At 32.8% G+C, this 12206-nt stretch overlaps 1 protein-coding gene across 1 annotated transcript; it reads left to right on the plus strand.

The window, feature by feature from the left end:
• The first annotated feature begins 2646 nt into the window (after positions 1 to 2646).
• On the plus strand, positions 2647 to 6797 carry LOC118036744 (protein ACCELERATED CELL DEATH 6). The gene is made up of 3 exons (XM_035042542.2): positions 2647 to 3493; positions 4410 to 4948; positions 5989 to 6797. The coding sequence occupies exons 1-3, from the start codon at positions 2836 to 2838 to the stop codon at positions 6589 to 6591; spliced, it is 1800 nt and encodes a 599-aa protein (XP_034898433.1). The 5' UTR covers positions 2647 to 2835; the 3' UTR covers positions 6592 to 6797.
• The last annotated feature ends 5409 nt before the right edge of the window (positions 6798 to 12206 follow it).

A 12206-nucleotide genomic window follows, 5' to 3' on the forward strand; every position in this document is an offset into this window, starting at 1 on the left:
GAGTAGCTTTGGCTTTCTTTTATATATATATATGGAGACTGGGTGTAGTCTCTGAACTTATCTTATGGAGAAAAAAAAAAAATTTTCATAGAAAATTAAGTCATTAGATGATTTTTAGTGGAGATATTAGTGGCAATATTTTTCTTACAAATTCATAATTTGTTATGGAGATTTTTTTTTCTATTTGTTTAAATTACATCTTATTCTTAATAAATTATTGGAGATATTCCTGGGATATCAATCTTTTTATCTCTCTTTTTAGAGCATGATATTCTTTAATGTCATGACAAAATTTGTTAATGTTCTTTATGTTAATACCACTCTTCATGAAAGATGGACATCGTCCAAAATCTCTTCCCTAGATGGAATCCAACATCTATGTATGCATACTGGTGAATGATGCATGTTAAGAAATCATAAATGAATCCCTTATTAACTTTTCTTTAATGTCCTAGTAGAAGATTGGTGACATTACGGAGATTCTATCCTCTAGAAATAAGGATATTCTTATCTGGTCGCACTTGTTTTCTCCACCCAAATATAATTTTTTATTACATGATTTTTATTGACAAAAGTTTTGTCATAAAAATTATATAAGGATTCCCATAATGAATATTTATAGAATCCACTTACTAGAGCCTAAGTGGCGATAAGTTCACATGTGTTTACAATTTATTTGTTGAATCTTTAAATATATGCTTTGTGAATGATAATGATGAAGAATATACAAATTATAAAGATCAAATATAAAGCCAAGATCAATATTGTGATACCATATCCAAGTAGACCAATAAAATATCTTGCAAGTTGTAGGAGAGCATATACATATATATTATATATATATATATATATATATATATATATATATACATATATATATATATATATATATATATATATTCTCAAAAAGCATGCGAGCAAGAGCCAAAGAAGGATTGATGGAGATAGTTATGCATATGTCTAAGATTTGCTATAGAGTAATTTTATCAAAAGAGTTAAAGTATTGTGCATACTTTACATGTATTTTTCATATTTTTTCATGAAACTAGAGTTTTTTTTATCTTTTGATGCATATAATGGATCAAGATCAATATGTTGTATTTTTATTTTTTTTATGAAATGGGAAAGTATGAAATTATTATTTTATAACTAAAATAATATTGTTGAGCACCTATACTTGATGGGTAGGTTTATGAAGACTCGAAGTTCTTGTCGCACCCTCGATAGAGTGCGGCGTTGTGGCAATCCTTCCCGGGAGCGGGGATTCACGTCAGAGTTTTTGTTTTGTTAAAAAAGAAAGTCGACACCAATTTATTTACAGGAGGGGGCGATAGGCCTCAAACTCGGATCCAAGAATGCTTAGCCTGTGCCGAGGAAGCCAACGTGAAAAATTCGAGATGCCTGCTAGAAAATTTTAACCTGTATTGAAATTCTTAAAATTGGCAATAAAAATTTATGATACATATAAATTAGAGAAAAAAATGTGACAACTAGATGCATAATATTAAAGTGACTTATTGTGTGTGATATGAAAATCAGTTTAATAACGTAACAATTATGTTCAAATGTTAAACAAATTCCTAGAGTTTTAATTAAAAAAAACAATTATAAGATCAACAATTAAAAAGAAACTATTATGAGCATCAAATAAATAAAAATCTCCAAATAACTAAGAAACTATTAATGTTAACCCTATTTATGACACTGATGCATACCAACCGTTCCTTTAATTCTTGCCTCGGATCCAAAGTCTAAAATTTAAATTTGACTGACACCTTCGTGGAAAGTTCAATTTTTGAAGTAGCTTGGCCTTCTTCGTGTATTGCAGCTGCTCTTGAACATAAAGACACTCAAAATGATTGTCCACTTGCTTGTATTTCTCTGCTCCACTTGCTTCTTTTCTGTCTCCACTCGTTTTTTTTATGGTTAGAGCTAGACCACAATCTCCTTATCTTCAAGTCAGATGCGTGAAACATGTTTTTTTTTTTTAATTTTTATTTTTTCCAGTTTGAAATTAAATTATATTCTCTAACAATAGAAAATAGATTCCTTTTGGTTTTATATATTTTTTTAAAAAGTATTTTTTAAAAAATAAATTAAATTCATATGTATTTTAATGTTTTTTAATGGTTTTGATATATTAATTTTAAAAATAAAAAAATAAAAAAAATAAAAAAATATTATTTTAATATATTAAAAAAACATTTTAAAAATTACCATAGATATCAAACATTCACCAAGTCTCATGCAATTTTATCTAGTAGCTAATCAATGCAGCAACTTACCGGATAGTAACTTGTAATAGTAACAACCTCGAAAGTCGAAAACACTTCAAAATTAAAATACATTGTTAAAAAACAAAATACCAACTACAAGAAAATAGACGACCTTGGTATAACTAAGGTGGTGACGGTGTAGACTAGCAAGAAGGGCTGGTTGATATTTCCTTTCTCTTGGCGTTGGGCCAAATTTGATTCTGTTTCTTGTATCACCTTTGTCTTTGAATTTGTATCTTCTGGCTCAAAACGTAAAAATGTTTTTGAATTTTTTTTATTATAAATTAATTTTTTTTTGTATTTTTAAATAATTTTAATGTAATGATATAAAAATAATTTTAAAAAATAAATAATTATTTTTTTAATATATTTTCAAATAAATAACATTTAAAAATCCAACCTCAATAAATATCATGTCCATCTCCAGAGAAGCAACAGACCAAATAAATCAGCAGCTTGTGATCAGTTGAGGAGTGTAACCTCTTACCTTTGAGCCACAGTGATTTCTCCTCCCCTTTATTTGCTTACATTTCATTTAGTCAGTTCTCTAAGCTACAAAATGGATTCTTCTGAGAAAATGAATAGCATCGATCCCTATATGGATCCTGTCTTGTACAAAGCTGCGGAGGAAGGCAATATCGATCCCTTTGAGAATTATCAAACCCGCCTTGATCAGTTATTGACTCCAGACGAGAACACCATTCTTCTTGTCTACTTAGGAAACCAAAGTAGGGAGCAATTTATGTTCGAATCCACTGATTTTGTTGATAAAATTCTTGAAATGTGTCCACCTCTGTTATTCCAAGCCAATAAGAAAGGAGAAACCCCCCTCCATTTGGCAGCAAGATATGGTCTTTCCAACGTGGTAAGAGTCCTCATTGACCGCGCAAAAGCTCTACCTGCAGATCCAGAGAGCGGATTAACAGATGAAAAAAAGATGTTGGGGATGACCAATGAAGAGCAAGATACAGCGTTGCACGAGGCAGCTCGAACTAACCAGAGCCATGTGGTGGAAATATTGACAAAAGAGGACCCTGAGTTTTCATATTCCGCCAATGTTCATGGAGAAACTCCACTTTATATTGCAGCTGCTTCCAGAAGGGGTCGAGAACGAGAAAAGGTGATCGATGAAATCCTAACTAATTGCATTTCAGTGGACTATGGCGGCCCTAATGGTAGAACTGCTCTACATGCGGCAATCATGATGGCAGATGCTGGTAGGATTTTGCGCTCAAGTCTGGACAATTAAATAATTTATATATAAATATTGTAAACAATAATTTATAAGCCACGTATATTTGATTTTATATATCCGTGTTTGCTTCATAATTAGCTTTTTTTAAAATAAAAAAGAAAAACTTTGTGAGTTTAAGTATTGGATATATGGTTACATATATTTGTTTAATGAAAAGTGATTTTTTAAATATTTTTGTATTTATTTATCATTAAAAATATTGATCGACAAAAAACACTTTTCAATTAAAGAAAAATTTAACTTAATTTCTAAAAAAATGATTTCCTTTTATTTTAGGTGAGAAATACTTTTTAGAAGTTGTGAAAAAATTTAGAAATATCATGTTATTTACTGATTACATCAAATTTGATCCTCAAACTTTTGATTGCTATATATTTTATTTTGAATATTTTTTTTTCAAATTTCATCCCTTAGAATTTGATTTAATTTGATTTTTATATCAACTTTGATTCTTATTTTTATCATTGTTATTTTTTTTTCTCTTATCATTAATTGATTTTTTTTTATCTATAAGATTTAGTCCTTATTTTTTTTTATTGTTATTTATTTTATTTGAAATAATTTATGAAATTATAATTTTTTTAATTTTATTATTTTTCAACTTTTTTATCAGTTAGATTTGATCTTCATTATCTTGATTGTTATTTATTTTATTTGAAATCATTTATGAAATTATATTTTTTTTCCGGTTTATTTTTTATGACATAGCAAAATACTGAAAAGTATTTTCCAATATATTTTTCATGATGCTACAAAACATTAAAAAATAATTTATTTTCTAGAAATCAATTTTCTAAAAGAAATTATTAAACGGGGCATAAGTGAAATCACTGTTGTTCATGAAGGATAACTTTTATTCCTTGTTTTGTTGGTTTCAGTGACAACAAGAGAATTGTTAGAGAAAGAAAAAACGTTGACGAAAACAACCGATGAGAACGGCTGGTCACCACTTCACTACGCTGCCTATTATGACCAGTCTGCTCGTATAGTGGAAGTATTACTAGAAACTGATGCGTCCGCGGCCTACATTGTTGAAACAGAGAAGAAGAGAACAACACTTCACATTGCTGCCATTCGAGGACGTGTAGACGTAATGAAAGAGATTGTTTCTGGATGCCCAGCTTGTTGTGAGCTAGTTGATAACAGAGGTTGGAATGCCCTTCACTATGCTGTGGCCAGTAAAGATAGCAAAGTGTTCGAGCAATGTCTGGAGATTCCATTACTTGCAAGACTTGGAACGAAGAAGGATGAGAAAGGAAACACGCCCTTCCATCTAATTGCTGCTTTAGCGCAACAGCAGGAGGAATGGAGACTTGTTTTATATCAATATTTTTACCCTGAAAGAGAGAGATGTGGTCTTAATAAGCGAAAGCTAAGGGTAGACGACATTTATAGAGGAAATTTTAGAGAGATACAGGTAATCAATCCTCTATGAATTAACTGTTGTGATTCACAATATATATCCATTAATGAATCAATTAAATCACAACAAACTGGTTTTACTTTGCATCTAAGATTCTCTTAGCTCCGCATCTTAATCATGTCCACCAAATAGGTCCACATAACTTTTGTTCAGTTTCATTCTATTATATCGCAGTACTAAATATAAAAATAAAGTAATCTGAATAACTTAATATTCTTTTATTTATTTATTTGAAATGAAGTCATTTTATTGATTTTGTTAAGTTTTTCATCTACAATAAAAGACTATGCATATAAATCGCATGTAACTGTTTTATAAAAACATATATTATTCAATAAAAAAAACAAAAGTAGTACAAATGAATGAAAAAAAAATACAATTAATTAAAATTTTAAAAATCTAATAGAATCTTAATATAATCTTAAAAACAATTAAGGAGAGTAACAATAACCAATAATTTATTGGATTACTCCTTCTTGGAAATTAATTATTTTTAAAACCTCTTTAACAGCTTAGCATAATCTTACAAGCAATTAAGTCCTCCTAGGAAATTAATTTTAGAATGAAATGATGTAGAATTAATGGTATATAAAATTAAGTCCACATCTTAGTTTTCTTTTTGGGGATAATTGGGCTAATGTAAAGCATGCGGTTTAATTTCAACCAAATTAGTTTTTGTTAGCTGCTTATATACAGCAACAAAAAGGATTTGATTGCAAACAAACTAGTTGTTGAAACAAAGGCTCGGAAGTTGATATATGATATATGATATATGTTAAATAGCTAAAAATGATGGATTATTTGTTTAAATTCTTAGATTGAGTTAGTTTTTTTAAAATAGTATTACAATCTTATTGATCAAACAATTATAAATTCAAATCTCACTATTTTTATTTTAATTAATAAAATTTAAATACAAGATAATATAAAAAAAAATTTCACTGAAAAAAATAATCTAGAAAGTAATAAAAAATTACTTTTAAAACCTCTTTTAATATCTTAACATATTTTACTCAAAATATATATTTTTGCAGAAAGAGATCCTAGAATCCCTTGAAGATGTTGGCAGTGGACCGATTGGTCGCGGTCCCTTTGTTTTGAAAGAGAAACAGATAAAGGAAGAGAAAGAGAAAAACAATGATGAGGAAAACAAAGAGGAAGAGGAAGCTTTGAGTAAAGCAAGAGAGTCTCATCTAGTAGTTGCGGCACTGATAGCAACAGTAACATTTGCAGCAGCATTCACCCTACCTGGCGGTTACAAGAGCGACCGAGGCACAGCAATTCTAGCTAAAAAAGCTGCTTTTATAGTATTTGTCATCTCAGATACAATATCAATGGTGCTCTCCATTTTAGCTGTCTTTATCCACTTTTTAATTTCGCTGATTCATGGTTTAGAATTGGTTAAGAGTAAAGATATAAGTGAGGAAGCCGCTATGAAATTATTTGAGGTTACCATGTGGTTGACCATGATTGGCATGAGTACAATGATTATCGCATTCGTCACGGGCACATACGCGGTTCTAGAACCTTCCTTGGGGCTTGCCATCGGCACTTGTCTCATTGGTCTGAGCTTCTTCTTCCTGGTGCTTTTAGTGTTTAGGTTCATTCGCAATGATGTGAAAGATAAGACATCCTAGTGAAACAATCAATTCTAAATTTTCTATCAGACAAAATTCAGATGTATTTTTTAAAACATTCTTATTGTTTTTGAAAAATCAGAAATCATGTGGTTGGTTGCCAAATCAGTTGTCAATTTTTTATTATTATTGTAATGGATGTGCAATTGTGCATCACAAGTGAAGTGGTTAAAAACTGATACTATTTATTTATTTTCATTTTCCTATTAATGACTAAAATTTAGGGACAGATAAATTTATTTTCCAAGTACAATTTGCTTTGATGGTTTGTTTATTAAATAAGATTGTACTTCTAAAGTGTTTGTTTTTATATTTAAAAAGTTTTATTAAATTTTTTCTAATATTTTTTATGATTTTAAATCATATATTAAAAATAAAATTTTAAAAATAAAAAATAAATTATTTTAATATATTTTTAAATAAAAAAATATTTTAAAGAACAACTCTTAAGCACAGCTTATTCTGAAAAGTGGAATATGCCAAGTTTCGTTCTTCTTTGGCATATTCTTTAAATGAAGTGCATGTACCTGACTAACCAGACTGCTCTTGAGATACAAATTCATGAGGAAATAGTTCAAGACATTAGATACCAACTAGTTACGGGTAACATTCCAACCTAAGTTGTAATGTAAAACAAAAAAAACAAGAAGCTATGAATCTGTGGAGTTGTGTTTTGATAGCATAAAATTTTTAAATTCAAAATTGAAATGATGGTGTTTGTATTTTAAAAAAAATGAAATAAAAATATTTGAATTAATAAATCATGGTTAGCAAACCATGGTGTCTTGCAGGGGACTTTAATGAAACTCTCTCCCCATCAGATAGGAAAGGTAGCTCTAAAATCTCATCCTCCATACTAAGTTTCAAGATGTGTGTTGACAGCTGTGGTCTGGTTGAACTCCCCTTAAATGGGAAGAAGTTTACGTGGTCTAGAGGAAATCCTGCGAGTCGTATTGATAGAATGTTTGTGACGAGCGATTGGCTGCAACATCTTCTATCATCTACTCTGTATGGACTCCCGAAGAATTTTTCAGATCACAAACCATTACATATGCTGGTAGACTCTACAAACTGGGGACCAAAGCCTGTTCGGATGATGAATTGCTGCTGGCTAAACTCTGACTTTGTGAAGATGGTTTAGCTCTACTGGAATACAGCCTCAAATACAAGCTCTGGCAAACGAAGTATGGCTGTAGCCTTAAAGTTATTAAAAGATAGATGTAAGAAATGGAGTAGAGATGTTGTGGGCAACACTTCCAGCAAGATCTCAGCTCTAGAAATTGAAGCAGACGTCCTAGATTCTCAAAGAGAGAGTAGAGACTTATCAGCTGATGAATTATTCCGAAGCAACATAATCTCTGCCAGTCTTAGAACGTTATACAGAATGCAAGAGTCTGCATGGCATCAAAAGTCAAGAGTGCAGTGGTGCAAACTTGGAGATAGGAACACCCGCTTCTTCCATTTATCGGCTACAACACGCTAGAAAAAGAATAAGATCTTTTCTCTGGATGTTGAAGGAGCGACTTTGACGAAACCCGGTGATGTGAAGATGGTTGTATTCAATTTCTTCAGCAAGCTGTACTCTTTTACAGATAGACCTAGAGCCTCCTGCAATAATCTGAATTTCCTAAAGCTTCAGCCCTCGTCCTCGACCGCTTTAGAACTGCCATTCTCTGTCGATGAGGTCAAAACTGTTGTGTGGGATTGTGAAGGAAACAAAGCACCAGGTCCCGATGGTATCAACTTCTTCTTCATCAAGAAAGCTTGGAACATCATTAGCGGGGACATTGTTCAAATGGTGGATGAATTCTACCGGACTAATAATCTTCCTCCAGGCATCAACAACTTTTTTGTCACCCTTATCCCAAAGGTAAAAGGAGCCAATAAGCTGCAGGATTTTAGGCCTATCAGCTTGGTAGGCAGCCTCAACAAAATTATCTCAAAACTGCTAGCATCCAGAGTGAAACGAGTTCTGCCTGAAGTCATCAGTGACCACCAAAATGCTTTCATCAAAGGAAGGAAAATTCTGGATAGTGTGTTGATTGCCAACGAGGCAATTAACTTCATGAAGAAGAAAAAGGGCAAAGGATATCTCTTTAAACTAGACTTCCACAAAGCATTTGATTCAGTGTTATGGGACTATGTGAATGAAGTCATGGCTAGTATGGGTTTTGGAAGTCGATGGCGAGGCTGGATTATGCAATGTCTATCAATAGCCAAGATGTCTGTGCTGGTAAACGGCTCCCCCACGAAGGAATTCAGTTTAGAAAAAGGGCTACGTCAAGGAGACCCTCTTTCTCCTTTTCTCTTCAACATTGCGGTGCAGGGGCTGAGCTGCATGCTACAGAGAGAGGGTGTGATCTGGGGCTGATTTAGGGAGTGAGCATCGGGCAGGCTGGTTTTCATTTATCTCATCTACAATTTGCAGACGACACACTCATTTTTAGTTCAGCCTTCTTAGAAAGCATGCAGAATGTTAAGCGCATACTATTGTGCTTTAAGCTCATGTCGGGCTTGAAAGTTAACTTTTCCAAAAGCAGTATCTTTGGTGTGGGTATAGAAGATCACGTGTGTGACTACATTGCACAGACACTAAGATGTAAGCAAGGGCACCTCCTTTTCAAATATCTTGGCCTCCCCATTGGTGCAAATTCTTGCAGACTTGTGATATGGAATCCTATCATTCAAAATATCAGCTCTAGGCTGGCTGCATGGAAAGGAAAGCTCTTATCGATAGGGGGGAGGTTATGCTTAATTAAATCGGTTCTTAGCAACTTGCCAATTTACTTTCTCTCTTTGTTCCCTATGCCTGTGGCGGTATCAACAGCAATTGAAAAGAAGTTCAGATACTTTTTGTGGTCCGAAAAAGAGGAAGGCAAGTCTATATGCAATGTTGGCTGGCCAACTGTGTCGATGCCAAAGAGTGCTGGTGGACTTGGCATTGGATCTCTGCAAAACAAAAATAAAGCTCTATTATTCAAATGGCTATGGAGGTATGGCTCTGAGGAGTCGAGCATATGGAAGGATGTGATTACAAGCATTTACAATCCTAAATACCACAGTCTTATACCGCAGGATCATATCACAGGTGCTGGAAGCACATGGTCTCGGCTTGTTAATTACTGTGGCAAAGATACTAGATTGCGGAATATTGTGACTAATAACACTGTGATGCTAGTTGGCAATGGGAAAAGGATTAAGTTTTGGCTTGATGACTGGACAGACAATGGCAGTTTGGCAGAGAAGTTCCCTACACTATTTTAGTTGTCCAACGATAAAGACGCCAGCCTAGAAAAGATGGGAATGCGGGATGGTCATGCATGGTGCTGGGTTTTCTCCTGGATCAGAGATTTGAGAGGCCGAAATACTAGACTTCTTGCTCAAATGTACGCTATTCTGTCAAGAATGCAACTGGACAAAGAAGCAGAGGATAGGCTTTTCTAGAAAGCCAATAACACAGGAAGATACTCGGTTAAATCTCTCTGTGGGCTTTTAACTCCTAGTTCTCCATTGAACATTGTCTTCTCCTTTAGGGGGATTTGGAGAGGTCTCGTCCCACCTAAAGTAGAGGTTTTTTGCTGGATGGCCATCATCAACAAAATCAACACCCGCAGCATGTTAGTTAAAAGAGACATACTGGATATCTCAGCTGCAAACTGTCTGATGTGCCTAGTTGAGGAAGAAATGGTCGACCACCTTTTTATTCATTACTACAAGCACTGGCTCATTTGGTCTAAAATCATCCATTGGTGGGGCTTAGCTTGGTGTTGTCCAAGGAACTTGGCAAATCTCTTCTCTCAGTGGGACTCTTTGGTTTATGGCAAATTTCAGAAAAAAGTATGGGTGATGTTGTTCTTTTCTGCGACATGGTCTATGTGGCTTCTTCGCAATGATGTGATATTTAAGTAGAAGATCCCAGGTTATGATACTTTGTTCTTCCTTATTGTTACTCGGCTTTTCTTATGGTTAAAGGCTATAGAACCGGATTTTCCCTACTCCTTCTCAGATTTGCTACAATCTGCTGAAGGTCTGGTTCAGTGGACTAATTCTCAAAAGTTGAGGATTGGTATTATGTGGTCTCCCCCTATGACAAATAGATTCAAATGGAATGTTGATGGATCCTCTATCGGAAAACCTAGCCCCTCCGGAATAGGTGGTGTTTTGCGGAATCATCATGGAATACTTTTAGGTATTTTTTCTATGCCGATTGGGATCTTGGACTCTAATGTAGCTGAGCTGAGAGCAGTAGTCAAAGCTATCAAATTATCAGCCTCTAACTGCTTCTTACATCATAAACATATTATTATCGAATCTGATTCTGCCAATGTCATTAGCTGGATGAATAATTCTTATAATAGGCCTTGGATTCATCATAATCTCTTCTCTTCAGCTCAGAGGCTAGCTTCATGTTTTGATTCAATCACCTACACTCATTCTTACCGGGAAAGCAATCACATGGCATATCATCTCGCTAAACAAGGAGTGAACAGAATATCTGATTTTGTGGCTTGGCTATGACCCTCATAGATAATTTATCGGTACTTTGTTTAAACAAATGCAGATTATGGTGTTTGGGGCATTGTTTTGGCTCCTATACAGGGAACAAATGGTGGAACGATTTTAATGATCTAGGGATTATGATATGTAGGTTCGCTAGCTAATTCAACAAACTTTTTCTATGTGTAATGATTGCATTACACAATTATGCCTTACTTAATAATAACATCTTCTTTCAAAAAAAAATTAATAAATCAAATGGTTAATCTAATTAAAGGCTAAAACAGTTGGGGTTTTTTTTTTTGTAAAAAATAAAAAACATAAATGTAAATGTAAATATTTAATATAATAACATGGTTGCTTTTTGTTTTTTATTTAATTATATGAAAATAAAAATGAATATTCATTGATAAAGATAGTTATTTGAATTCTTGGGAAAAAAAATATATTTTTAGTTAAAATTTTCTTTTAATGTTAATTTTTTTAATTAGAAAAACAAATATTTTCTAATAGAAATAAAGTTTATTGGATAAAAAATAAAGAAAAAAAATAGAAATTAGAAAAATTGAACTGATTTGAAATAAAGAGTGAACAATGTGTCCAATCAAAACTCCTTGGCATCTCAGAAAAGAGTATGGGTAAGGAGGAGTGCATCAGGTAAATTGCTAATCCTATCGCACATAGATTTCATCTTTTGACACTTAGCATACATGTTTGCAAACATGGGTTTTGGAGATAGGTGTTCCGAAAAAGACATCAATTTTGAAAAAAAAAAAAAAAAAAAAACACTTATCTGAGTCCCTTTCTGATCCACTTATGCTGTATAATACGAGGCAGTCATTACCCCCACCACTTCAAGAATTTGATAAGAAAATGAATTGTAGATTTGAATTTTAAATTCACGTTTTTATTCTTTAAAAATTAAGTATATATTAAGTTTCTCCTTAAAATGTTTACAAGATGTTTAAATAAATAGAAAATCCTATCTCTATAAAAAGAATTTAGAATTCAAAATCATAAAGAAAACTAACATAACATCTTAAATAAAATAATAAATCCAAAAACAATCTAGAAAAAAACAACAAAATTAGACTAAGTAGCAACTTTTAGGACTAATT

The sequence above is a fragment of the Populus alba genome, chromosome 19, assembly GCF_005239225.2.
Source record: "Populus alba chromosome 19, ASM523922v2, whole genome shotgun sequence".
NCBI lineage: Eukaryota > Viridiplantae > Streptophyta > Magnoliopsida > Malpighiales > Salicaceae > Populus > Populus alba.

Excerpts from the sequence above, each read along its gene's own strand:
- LOC118036744 (XM_035042542.2), top strand. The coding sequence starts at position 2,836 with ATGGATTCTTCTGAGAAAATGAATAGCATCGATCCCTATATGGATCCT. Across the intron at positions 3,494-4,409 it reads AATCATGATGGCAGATGCTG|TGACAACAAGAGAATTGTTA; the intron begins GTAGGATTTTGC and ends TGTTGGTTTCAG. Across the intron at positions 4,949-5,988 it reads GAAATTTTAGAGAGATACAG|AAAGAGATCCTAGAATCCCT; the intron begins GTAATCAATCCT and ends ATATTTTTGCAG.